At 46.7% G+C, this 13352-nt stretch overlaps 1 protein-coding gene across 4 annotated transcripts in view; it reads right to left on the bottom strand.

Moving 5' to 3' along the window:
* Nucleotides 1–2503: 2503 nt before the first annotated feature.
* Nucleotides 2504–13352, bottom strand: part of LZTS3 (leucine zipper tumor suppressor family member 3) — an 89793-nt gene continuing 78944 nt past the window's right edge. For 3 of the 4 annotated variants that reach the window (XM_084855316.1, XM_084855313.1, XM_084855315.1), the window contains 2 exons: nt 11134–11964; nt 2504–10349 (listed from right to left, as the gene is read on the bottom strand). In XM_084855316.1, coding sequence (XP_084711442.1) covers nt 9630–10349; nt 11134–11964 — 1551 coding nt within the window. In that variant the 3' untranslated portion in view covers nt 2504–9629. The remainder of the gene's footprint in view (nt 10350–11133; nt 11965–13352) is intronic. The other variant, XM_084855317.1, reaches the window with a different exon arrangement.

The following is a 13352-nucleotide window of genomic DNA, read 5'->3' as shown; positions in this document are numbered from 1 at the left end:
ACACAAATCCTCCCTCCACACAAGCCCACCTACCCCCTTTGCCAAAACAATGGGTATTTTGGCATCCATAACTCCCCCCCCAATTTACTCCTATTTCCATCAGCAAAAAAGACTGCAACAGCTTTCAAATTTTTAAAGGGGATCTTTCTCCATTTTTTATTTTTGCTTGAATAAAAACCCTTCACAGTCAGATGGAGATATAGACAGATAGATACATGTATAAGGTATTTATATATATATATTTATATATGTACACACACATATATACACATACCTCTATATAGATATGTATATTTACACTATTAAAAAAAACTCCAAAGGCAATAGCTGTTCTCGTTTTTACAACCCAATGAAGTTATACAAGAGGATAGAAGGGGACTGTGAAATGTGCCATAGGTTTAAACAACCATTTAAAAAAATGATTATGTCTCTGCTGTACAAAAAGAACATGACTTTCTTTTACTTTATTATATTAAATACAACAACCAGCGAGGAAAAGTTGATAGAACAATGTTTGAATGCAAGAAATAGAGAGATGTACCCAAATCCTTAGCAATTTAATTTTGAAGCCCCCCCCCTTTAATGTGTGTGCAGATCCCCCCGTTTTTTGCAAATCTCAGACATAGTTCAAAGAATCATCAACAGTCAACGCTTGACAAAAGATTAACAGTTTTGATTCAGTACACTTCCGGCTTAAATTCACAGTAAGAGCAGATAAATTAAAGAGATCGAGGCTTGTTTAAAAAAATTAAAATTAAGAACAAGGCAGTTTTGCTTCCAAACTGCTGACCCAGGGCCAGTCTAAGGTCTGTTTGTTTTTTTAAATATACCATTCAGTAAAATCTGAAACATGTAGACTGGCAGTTATTATTGCTGGTGAAATCAACCACCACACTGGGCTATCCCATCCACTAACTGAAAATGCTGCAACTTCACATACATTCCTTCTTACCTTTTTTTCTAGAGAGTAATCGTATTACATCCCGTTCCATGCCTGTGGGAGTTTGCTTCGCTGTTGTCTAAATGATGCAATTATGCTTAAGGGAAGCTGTGATTCCCATTTGCAAAGTTTGATGGCCTTCCCTGCTTCTAGGAACCAGAAAAAAAATTCCCATCCTCTTTTGCGGCCTGACCATGAAACACAGTCAGGCAGCTGTCTCAGGAGATAGATTTTGGAAGCCATTAAAGGAGACAAAATTGCCAATTATTTCATGATCACATTTAATTCTCCTATACTTTCTACCTCAGGGGGTGCCACTGGAATGTTTGTTTGTTTTTTACCTCAGATGCTAAAACATTTTGGCCTGCCCCAGCTTAAAGCAAGCCAAATAATTTTGCTGGCCATCTACCAGTTGATATCCGAGCCCCGTTCATCTTCCCTGGAATAAATGTAACATGCACCCCCACCCCTGAAATTAGCAGGGTGCATCTATTCAGTGAGTTCCCTTAAAGCCAACCAAAGCTTGAGTGCAAGCTTAGATGAAGCCCGTTGTGGCAGGTTCAACTTTCTGACATCCAAAAATCCTTGGTTCTGATGTTCCAACCGTAAGCCTTCCTGTGCAAACGAATTCCGGGCTGGCAAGAAATAAGTCATCAGCTGTGGCCTCCTTTCCAGCTCTTTTCCTCTTTGGTGACATGCTCACAAGGCAGCATGGATTGGAACCCAGCATGCATTGCTTGCTATGAACTGTGACCACAAACTGGGCAACGGTACACAGGCCAATTGTATGTACAAACAGTTGTGTACCTAGAGCCATGTGAGACTTAAAATGGACAGCAAGTAAACAAAAAACTCCTCCAGTTCCCTGGTTGACCACAGAACTGTGGCTCCCTCCCCAGTTGCATTCTTCTATGATTTTGATGCCCTGGTGTGCATTTGTATTTAATTGCTCCAAATGAAGGACTCTGGGAGACAGGCACCTTACTGCCCCATTGGAGCAGCTGGTACTCTGTCATGCATGTTTTATCCCTTTCTGCATGTGATATTTGCACAGCAACTTCAGCTGCGGGACATACGGTATACATGCGTGCACCTGCTGCCAGACATCTGCAGAGTGTGTGTGGTGCAGCCTATATGTAAGAATGCCTAACACACCACTGACTGTGATTAAATTTTTGATCTACCACATACTGGCCCTTTGAGGAAGCTCTAATTGCAAGCTAGCAGTTGTAGACCAGTTTTGTTCTCTCATTTTCAAATCCTCTTGGTCAGCCAACAGTTTAATTGGGGGGCCATTTTGAAGGAGGGGTTCGAGGTGGTGAGCTACGGTCTCACCTCACCTCCTGGAACGGGACGGCAGGAAACTTTCAGGGCCACACAGAGTGTTCTATTTATGTGTATCTCTTCCTTCTGGTTTGCAGCGAGAAACTGGAGATTGTGCCATAGAGGGCTATATTTAGGACCAGGGCTGCAGTTGCTGATCCCCTCCTGACCCATGGGGGGGTGGGGGGGGGAACTGCAGGTTTTCTATTTTTATTCCCAAATTTTTATTTCTTTCTAGCACTTTCTGCAGGAGCTTCTTCCAGGTCAGGGCACCCACCCACTCAATTTTGCTTAAACAGCTCTCTGAACATGAAAAATCAACTCTAGAAACTCAAAACTGCCAAATTTAGTGTGTGTTTGAGCTAAATGTGGCCCTTCTGAGACTATAGTGGTTTGTTTCTGAATTTCGGCCTTTCATCAAACTGCCTTTTTTTTAATCGCTGTGGGCAGTGTGGTAGCATGAGTAGGACACACGGGGGAGTCCAGGATCTGGAAACTGGCCCTCAGGCTGCCTTAAGTTGCCCACTTCTGCCCTAAGGGAAAGCTCAGGTTCAATCACTTCTGGAACGTTAAAAATGTTGAATTTATATTAAAAAAATTAATCTGATCTCCTTTGATCAAGAGCAGAAAGGTTTACAAGAAAAGTAGTGAAAAAAGGTATCTTGCCCCACCCCTGCTCCCAAATTTCTCATACAACTGCATCAGCTTGTCTGCGATGTAGTAGTAAAAGGCTTGTTATCCACTCATCCAAATCACAGTGGTTATTCCCTGGAAACTGGTATATTAAAACTGTCATACTTGTAGTACCCAGGTCTAGCAGTTTCCCCTTGCTGTTTAATCTAGGAAGTGTCTGCTTGTTACACCCTGGACTAGCTCAGGGCTTGCTATTATGTCCCCCCACCCCCACCCCAGCCCAGAGAATGCGGTGCATGTGGCAAAACAGGTAATCTGAATGAGGCATTTGTCATAAACCCAATTTGCCATTTGGTATAAAAACATCAGAAACATGGAGAATGCCAAAAAGTGGTTTAGGATTGTGACAAATGATTCTGACAGACTAGACCCAGAAGAGCATCTGGCTACCTGAGACTCTCAGCTTTTGCTTTAAAGAGGAGCAAGCAAGTAGCCCTCATGGTTGCGAAGAGAAGCAACTGAAAATGTGCAGGCAGCAACGGCCCAAGTCTTGGAAATCAAGGGAGCTAAGTGATTGCCCTCCAAGGTTAACTCATAGGGTGCACAAGTCAACAACTCTTCCATCAATCAGTAAGGCCTTACAGCCCAGAAACCATAGACAACACTCAACATCTGTTCCTTGCACCACAGTGTCTCTTATTTTGGAATTTTAGACCTGCCAACTCCACAGCAACATCATAAAAACAGGGCAATGGTTGTGAATGTATCCTGCAGAGTCCTCATATATCAGGTCTTTGGTCACATTGGCCAGGAATCGGAAGCAAAGATTATAAAGTGCTTTTTCGACAGAGGGAACTAGCGGATCCTCTTGGGTCATTTTTCTTGGCCGCTTCAGTCAACGACACACCTGCAGGAAGTGGTCGTCTCTCGTCAGGAATTCCACTGAGGCACAAATGTCTCTGAAGGAGGGCTGAAATATCTACATGGCCTTATTCAAGTGAGCTTCGTTTCAAGTAACAAATCTAAGTAACAATACAACAACATTTCAGAGTAGCTTAAACCAGCCTTCCCCAACCTGGTGTCCTCCAGGTGTGTTGGACAGCAATGCCCATCATCCCCCAGCCAGCAATGATGAGATGATAGAAGTTGTTGTCCAACACACCTGGAGGGCACCATGTTTGGAAAGTCTGGCTCAAATCCTCAGGTCCCCCACTAGACTAGCAACAGGTAGACGAAACACACACCAAAACACAACCACCATCTTGTAACCCTGGGAAGGTACACAGTGACCTCAACACCATATGAAATCAGTAGGGCTTTTGAGAACTCTCCAAGATTGTGTCTCCTTGCCAGAAACTCAGTTCTAGACAGTAAACGTCTGCTCTTACTGTAAAACCCAGTTACTAAGAGAGATTTCTTTCTCTCTCTTTTTGTCCACGAATTTTGCTTTAATAATAATATACATATACGGAACAGCTATTTACATCCAAGTACACTTGTCTATGTATAACATAGCAGCATATAAGTAAATGATTTGCTTTCTGTTTCAGTTAATGAGCACTTTCACATACAGACAACCCGGCAGTGATTCTCCTAGTTTGAAGCTGGCAACAGCCTTGTTTACTCGCAATGGTCGGCTCTGCCATTAGGCAGAAGGAAGCAACCTTCTCAGATGGAAGTTTCTGGGCACCATTAAGGAGTGGGAAATTGTCTGTTGGTTTTAAATCTATTCATATGCTGTGTATGTTTCTCTGTGTGCCATTTGTAACTTCAGCCCCAGGCACCAAAATGTCATAGGGTTGGCCCTGCGTCTCACTGTGGTGGCAACAGTTTGGGAGGATTTGTGGAAGGGAAATGGCTGTTCTCTGTTATCTGTCCAGGTTCAAAAAGCACCATGTTTTTGCTTTTTTTAATCTCCAATGAAGGCATTTCATATTGTAGGGGCAAGCCAAACCATGGATTATGAAGCGATACCTTATAGCCAATCGACTTTTAGCAGTACATTTGCTGTGGGAGATCCAAGGTCACGTCTACGCTACAAATATAGAGCAGTTTGAAAGTGGGCTGTCATGACTTCCCCTTAAATCCTGGGGAAGGCTACAATCAGTGCTGGCTCCAGGTTTTTTGAGGGCCCTTGGGCAAAACGCCCTCAATGGGCCCCTTTCCCTCAGTGAATCCACCTTCTCACCGCCATTGTCACCAGCTGCTCTTGCCCCTCCTCCTCTTTCTCATCATTGCTGCCACTTACTTACTTGACAGGCAGAGAGCCAGGAAGGAAGTAGGCAGTGACATCTCCTGCTCCTCCTCACCACCACCATTGTCTGCATCACAGCGAGAGGCAGGGGAGCAAGCAGGTTGCAATGGTCAAGAGGTGAAGCAAGTCTTGTCAGTAGGCTCCTGCTGGGGTGTGGGCCCTCGGCAGGTGCCCATCCATGCCTATCCTTGACGCCAGCCCTGGCTACAACAGCTAATCGGATGTTCATGTACAACAGGTGTTTCCCTCAAACTCTTCTTGTGGGCTTCCTGGTGGCATCTTGTGGGCTTCCTGGTGGCATCTGGCTGGCCACTATCAGGAGGAGGATACAGGACTAGCTGGACTCTTGGGCTGATCAGGCAGGGCTTTTATGGGTTCCCCTTAGTTAGCTGAAAGCCAAAGGAGTTTCATGGGCTTGAAATAGGATTAGCTTTGTAAAGCTGACAGGCTCCAAATACCTTGTCTCCAGGTAGCACTTCTACGGCAGGGATGTCGCATTTTCCCAGCACTAAGTCAGCAACAGTTTGCTCCCGGAGAAGTACCATCCCCTTCCCAACTAGCACATCAGGATTAGACCTGAGCAGCTGTTTTGGGTGGCTCCTCATTACTTGAAGTAATTTGAATGCCATCTCCCTTCTATGACTCATTGGGTTTCAATAAAACGTGCATAGCATTCATTTCTTTCCTAACTTGGGGCAGATAAGAAGGTCCATTACGGAGGGTGGGTCCATCACTGCATGTAGACCCTACATACCAGAGTGGAGCGCGAGCCAGAACATAGTTGGAAGAAAGTTCCACTGAAATAAATGAAACTTGCTTCGAAATACATAGGATTACGATAGGGCTCAGTGGAGGAGCGAAACCTGGAGTGGATGCACCACCCCACTGACATCAGAGCCACCACCAGGCTCCACGGAATGTGGCAGAAATGAAGTGCATCATTATGGGTTGAAAATTGGCATTATAGACACATTTTTTAAGAAGAAGAAGAAAAGAATAGGGCATATCTACACTACAAATTTATATTGCTGGCCATGTTTGTATTGCTATACAAACGCTACAAATTTATATTGCTACCAACATGTGGCCTCAGTCTTAAGAGAGCAAATCTGGTTGCTCAGAAACTCTGCCACAGATATGCGTGCCCAAGTAAAGTGGCTGGGACCTAACCATAGACTTAAGTGCCTGCCCAATCCAAGATGGCACATTTGTCTATGCAGCTGCTGCAACAGGAAACTGGGACACCTGACAGCAGGAGCTCATTTGCAAGAGAAGAGGAGCATTTAAATGAAACACTGCATGCAAAGCAGCTGCTTTGCATGCAAAACAGCCAAAGTTCGGTCCCCAGCATCTTCAGGTAGGGCTGGAAAAGACCTCTGCCTGAAACTGTGGAGAGGGCCTGTCAGTCAGCGTGGATGCTACCGAGCTTCATGGATGCATATCAGGGGTGCTTAGAAGCATTTAGAGAGCTACATTCCAGTGGTGGGTGGGGCCAAAGGCAAAAGGGGTGGGGCCAAAAAGACCAGCATATTTTAGCTTAAACCTCTTACTGCCATTAGGAGGCGCATTTCAACCTTTCAGAATGGGGGGAAAACTGAGCAAAAGCTGGGAGCCACTAACTGATCAGTGGGCATGGGAAAGGGGTGGGGCCAGGAAAAAGGGGCATGGCCATCTGGGGAACTCTGGAGGGTCGGATTGGGACCCTATGTGGCCAGGTTTGGGCCCCAGCCCTTAGGTTCTGAACCCCTGAAGTATTTTGGCATATTTCTTGTCAGTTCCTAACTGTGAATTCTGTTGTGCCCCTTTTTCCTGGTTGTTTGATTATGCTGGGCCTGCTGCTGTAGAACCCTTGGCCCAAGGCAAACTAGAAGCCCTTCAGTAACCTCAAGCTGACAGCAGCTTGATTTTGAACAGGCCAGGATCTTGAACAGACTTCTCACCCGTTCCAACGAAGGGCACAAACGTGAGGGCCAAACGAGACGTGACAGGGCATCCACGTTTGTTTATATGTGAACGAGGCAGAAAGGTGCATAAAGGATGTTTGTGTGTGGGGGGGAGGGATTTCCACATTTTACACCAAAGCAGGAGGGTGGGTGAGGGGAGCTGGGGCCTCCCCATACCTCCCCCCGCCTTTTTGCTTCAGGCTCTTTTCTCCCAGCTAAGCTCCGATATCAGAGGTGATCTGGACTAGGGTGAAATCTTCCTAAAGCAACACAGGCTGGGAGAGGAAGATGGAAAAGATCTCATTTTGGTGAACAAAGTAGGCCCTCTCCCCTGCTTTATAGGCAAGTGGAGAAGATGCATGAATAAAAAACATGGCTGCCCCAGTTTGGCTATAATTGCTAGGTTTTCCTTCAGTGGCAGAGGCCCTGTTTTGCAAGCAGAAGGTCCCTGGTTCAATCCCCAGCAGCAACTCCAGGTAGGACAGGAAAAACTCTTTCCTGAAACCCTGGAGAGCCGCTGCTGCCAGTCAGTGTTGACAATACTGAGCTAGACGGACCAAGGGTCTGAATCAGTATAAGGCAGCTTCCAATACTCCTATGTTCATAAGATCTCCAGGCTTGCTGACTTATGTCTCTGAACAGAAATCCAGGGTGCTTAGTTGTTTATTTAAAAAATGATTTGTTGTACTAGCCAACCAACAGTCTGCTCAACAATGTGGCTGAGATAAAGCACTGGAATTTAAGCTGGTTTACGTCCCATTAAAATCAATGGGAACAGAATCCAAGCAGTTTGGTTCAACGAAGTTGCGGATTGCACTGAAAATTGTTCTCTGTCTCTCCTGGGCACCTCCCACCCAATATGTTTATTATTTTGAACAAGTTTAGTCCTTAAAGCAACGCACCCCTTTGAATAATTCCTGTTTCTTACTCCAACAGCATCTGGAAGGCCACACGGACTTTGCCCCTGCTCTAGTAGTAACTGACCTGGCTGTGAAAATGCCTGGGTAAGGACACTACACTTGCACAACCAAGTAACTCACAAGCTGCTCACTGCATGTACACCCTACATACTAGAGTGAAGTGCGAGCCAGAACATACCTGGAAGGAAGTTCCACTGAAATAAGTGCAACTTGCTTCAAAATACATAGAATTAGGATAGGGCTCAGTGGAGGCCGGTGGCTCTGATGTCAGTGGGGCGGTACATCCGCTCCGGGTTTCAGTTAGAACTAGACAGAACTCTAAAGGAGCTCTCTAACATGCAGAAAGTTCTAAGAGGATTATTCGGTGCAATGGCCACTTTCCACTTTGACACAGAGACCAAGGTCATAAGCTTAGTGTCCTGCTCAAGTCAAAACCCAAGACTGGCAAATGTCCTGACAACTGGAAGAATCAACAACTCCCTCTGAAAAGAGAAGAGTGGAATCAGGGTTATACCTGGCTGAGGAATCTGAAGAGGCCAAACAACCACAGACTGGAGTCTACCCAGGCTGTTCCTGAAGCAGTGGAGGCTGGTGGGTCCAATGTCAGTGGGGCAGTGGATCCGCTCCGGGTTTCAGCCAGAACCAGTCAGAACTTTAAAGGAGCTCTCCAAGCACCTTCTGACCGAAACCCAGAGTGGATTTGCCGCCCCACTGACAACGGGGCTACCAACCTCCACTGAATGTGGCAGAAATGAAGTGCATCATTATAGGTTGAAAACTGGCATGACAGACAAGATTTTTAAGAAGAAAAGAAAAAAGAGTAGGGCATATCTACGCTACAAATTTATATCGCCTTTATTCTGGGTCAACTGTCATGGCTTCCTCCAAAGAATCTTGGGAATTGTAGTTTCCTCAAGGTGCTAATTTTTCTCTATTGGAGATCTCCCCCCAGAACTACAGTAACCCAGGATTCCCTGGAGAGAAGGAACAACTACTAACCCACAGTTTGTGATGCAGAGATGTAACCTTCCCCAACCTGGGGCCCTCCAGAGGTGTTGGACTGCAACTCCCATCATTCCCAACTGGGAATAATGAGAGTTGTAGTCCAAAAGCTCTAGAGGGCACAGAATTGCAGATGGCTCTCCTAGGCTGCAGCAAAGGTGAGGCAAGCTTGCATGTGGCATGACTTCATGAGCTTTAAAACTCTCCCGGCCAATACGGCTAAAAATGCCCTGACAAAAGAAGAGCTTTTTTGGCTGCCTGCATTAGAAGAACATAAAAGAGCTGGTGAAGGGAGAAGGTGACATTAATGGCAGATAGAGATCTGGGGTCAATGGAGCTAGGAAAAAAGACAAACAACGCCCCCCCTTGCCCTGCAAACAACCATGAATATCCTTGCTGTCAGAACCATCTCTGGCACAAAATGCACACCTGTGGCTATTTTCTTTTAGTAACCTGTAGAGCACCAAACATGTTGAGAGGGGCCCAGTGCAAACAAACATATACTGCTGGTTATATCACATATCCTATTCTCCTTTTGGAAGGATCACCGGCTGGAGTACATGCACAGTAATGAGAAAAAACAACAACGTACTGTCAATGCCTTGGTTCTATCCTCAGATCTCGGTGGACTCTATCCTCTCCAACCTGGATGGAGTCCACGTCTTCTTCTCGTCGGTGTGCGGCGGGCTGGTGACCTTGCTGCTGGTCATTTCGCTGACCTTGTGCTCCAGCATTTGGTTCTTCTGGTACATCTCCACATAGTTCAGCTGAAGCTGCTTCTGATACTTGATGACCTTCTCCTTCTCCTCCTGCCACGTGCGCCGTTCCTCCTCAAAGTCCACAACCTGTTGCTCCCGTTGCTGGCGCTCCGCCTTCAGCTCTGCCTGGAGCCGCTCCACCTCCTTCCTGAGGGCGCTGAGGCTCTCCTCGCTCTGCCGTTTCACCTTCGCCTCGTCGCTCTCGCAGGCCAAGGTGTCCCTCGCAAGCTTCTCTGTCAGCTCAGCACTGAAGTGGCTGTGGTGGCCGCCCAGGCTGGTCAAGGTCTGCTTCAGGCTGGAGACCTCCAGCTCGCATTGGCCAAGTTTCTCCCGCAGCATCTGCACCTCGCCCATCTTCCGCTGCAGTTCGCTCTCGCAGATCTCTAAGCTGACGCTTTTGGTGCTGAAGGAGTCCTTCAGGGTTAAGATCTGCTCTTCCTTTTCCCTGAGGAAGCTCTTGCCCTCCTTCAGCTGGGTCCGCAGCCCAACAATCTCGTTGAGCTTCTGGGAGATGTCCGCTTGGGAGTCCTTCAACTGCTGCTTCAGCAGAGAGATCTCGCCTGCCTTTTGGCACACCTGGAAGACACGTGAGAGGCATTGTCACGAGATCACATGGACACCATTTGCTTTAGGTTAGTTTAAGATGTGGCATCATCTTAAAAGATAAACAGAGAACGTCCCAGGACCCTTGTCCTTACTCATGCCCCCCCCATTAAATTTGAGCCTGCATTAAGGGGTACCCACCAGTTTCTCAGGTCTTTAGTGCGTGGTGCCCATGGGCGCCAGTGTGCATGCAGACACCTCTCTCGGTGCCCGCCAGGCGTCTTGCTCCTCCTGACATTTATTTTATTTCTTAAAGTAAAACTGGGATGCAGCCATACTGCAAAGCAAAGTGCTTCCCTTCAGTGCCATCTTTATTGGGGTTCAACAGACTGATTGTGTGTTTTGGAGCTCAGACTCCACCTCTGCCTTGTAGTTTGGTTCTCAGGCAAGGGATTTTTCTTTTTGTCTCATCTGTTTGCCCTCTGGGAAATGAATATTTTGTGGCTGGCCATGCCCACTATGGCAGCCATTTTATGAATGTCGAAGCACCCCCATGGCAGCCGTTTTGTGAGAGTGCCCATGGCACTCTCTCAAAATTCCAAAAGTGCCCACCCACCCAAAAGTTTTGGCGACCCGTGGCATAAGTACCAATGTGAGCGTGCAGGAAGTGGAAGTGACATTCTGAGTGCACCATTAGTCTACTTGGGGACTCTTCCAATTCTAGAATTCCATTGGTAAGCACTATTGCAAAACCAAGACTCTCTTCCCTAAAATTGTTTGTATAGCTTGCATGGTATCAACCGCGTTTGGCTCTCACCTCCCACTTGGTTTCCTCAATCTTGGGAAGAAACTCAGCCTGCTCTTTCTTGAAAGCGACAAATTTCTTCTCCAGCTCTTCCCGCTGCTGAAGGAGCTGTCCCATATCATCCTGGAGCTTCTTCTTCTCTTGCTGGAGCTTAAAGATCTGGAGCTGCAGAGCCTGTTGGGCCCTCTGGGCCTTCTTGGAGACCTGCTGCAGTTTATTGGCATAGTTTTGCCGGAGATCCTCCATCTCACGCTCCCAGATCTTCTGCTTCTCCTCAAAGACCTGGTAAATGGCTGCCTCACTCTTGTCCAGGTTTCTCCTCATCTGGAGGACCTCCTGCTCTTTCTCCCACAGCCTGTCTTCCAAGTCTTGGATGATGTCGTCCGTTGAAGGAGAGTGAAAAGGCATGGTTTCGTTGAGATGGTTGAGTCTACTGAATGAAGATGTGCTCTTACTGGAAGACCGTCCACTGTCTGAGGTAGATATCCCGTTGTATCCCACAATGTTTTTGTCCGCGTAGGTCGTCCCGATGCGGTTTATATGACTGGTTGAAGCACTCATTGGGCCGACATGCTGGCTGTAGCCTGTGCCATAAGTTGGCAAGCTTGTCAAAGAGTTGCGGCCAGAATCGGAGAGGCCTCCGGCTTGGTTGGTAGTCCTGTTAAGGCTGGGCTTCTCGAGGCCACTTTTGACAGTGGAAGGGCTATTGCTGTTGGTGTGGATCAGTGTCTTGCGGTTCTCTGATATTCCATTGTTCTGCGGTGGGCACAGATTCTGCATGGAATGGAAGTTTTTAGGAACTACTGGTTTAAAGGCTGACGGTCTAACTAAGGGCTCGTTGCTCTGCGAGTAGGGAAAAAAAACACAGGACAGTAGATGAAACACAGTGTTGTAGACGTGCTCCTTGATCATACAAAATGGCTCTCTCTTGTATGGCCTGGTACTGAAGTATTGGACTATCCTTCTTAATACCTTTTGATGGTCATAAAAATTGCCTCTGTGTGGCATACCAGAGATTCATCTAGCCTCGTCTCCTGCTTCTAACGGCATCCAACCAGATGCCTCCAGGCAGTGCATAATCGGGGCAATGGAGGCAACAGCCTTTCCCTAGTATTTGTCCTCAGCATCTGACACATGGATGGAGATTCCATTTAGCTGTCATAGCTAATTGAGCTGAATGGTTGCTCCAAGCCATTGGAATGTGTGTTACGCCCAATGGCTGATGCTGGTTGCAGGGAAACAAAGTTTAAAATCCCAGTCTGGGTTCGAAGCCTGCTGGAAAAGGATGCTAAGAGGCAGAAGTAGTTTCTCGGGCAGCCTTCCCCAGCTTGGTGCCTTCTGGATGTGTTGAACTACACCTCCCATCAGCCAGTTATAGTCCAATACATTCAAAGGGCACCAGGTTGGGGAAAGCTGTTCTAGGATACTAGGGAGCTGGATTGATATTGTTTGGGGGCCAGAGGTGCTGCCAGATGATGCTTTTATTGTGCAGTCACACTGCCTCTTTCACAGAATTTTACAGGGGCTCCAGACATTCGTTCGTAGCCTTCCTGTGCTTTCTCACTGCTTCTTCCATCCTTTTTTCTTACAAGAAAAAAATATGTTAATGAGGGAAAGATGGAATAGCTGCACAATGTCTTTTGATTGGTAGCGTTAGAAGCCCTTCATCTAGAAGCACCCTGGTACTAATTATATACGTGCACAAAAAATATGTTAATACGTATATGTTATATACGTGCACAAAAAATATGTTAATGAGGGAAAGATGGAATAGCTGCACAATGTCTTTTGATTGGTAGCGTTAGAAGCCCTTCATCTAGAAGCACCCTGGTACTAATTATATACGTGTTTCCATCTGGTCAACCTGTATGGCTCAACCTGTACTTTTGTAGCTAAACAGGTGTCTGCAAAAGGCCCCCTAGTTTAGTCTCCACCCACATGTAAATTAACCTGGTAAAGTTAGTCATAAACATGGTAATTCCCACTGTTTAACCCAGCCAGTGCTGGCTCCAGGATTCTGAGGGCCCTTGGGCAAAGCACCCCCCATGGGCCCCCTTCCCTCGGTGAAGCTACCTTCTCACCGCCACTGTCACCAGCTGCTCTTGAGCCTCATCTCCTTTCTCATCGGTGCTACCACTTGCTTACTCGACAGGCAGAAAGTGAGTGAGCAAGTAGGCAGTGGGATCTCCTGCTCCTCCCTGCATTGAGCAGGAGGTGGACTCGATGGTCTT

The sequence above is a fragment of the Heloderma suspectum genome, chromosome 5 (assembly GCF_057233095.1).
Source record: "Heloderma suspectum isolate Gila_16-S chromosome 5, 16-S_ref, whole genome shotgun sequence".
NCBI classification, from domain to species: Eukaryota; Metazoa; Chordata; class Lepidosauria; order Squamata; family Helodermatidae; genus Heloderma; species Heloderma suspectum.
Note: the sequence above shows the minus strand (reverse complement) of the source record. Positions and strands in the feature narration are given on the sequence as shown.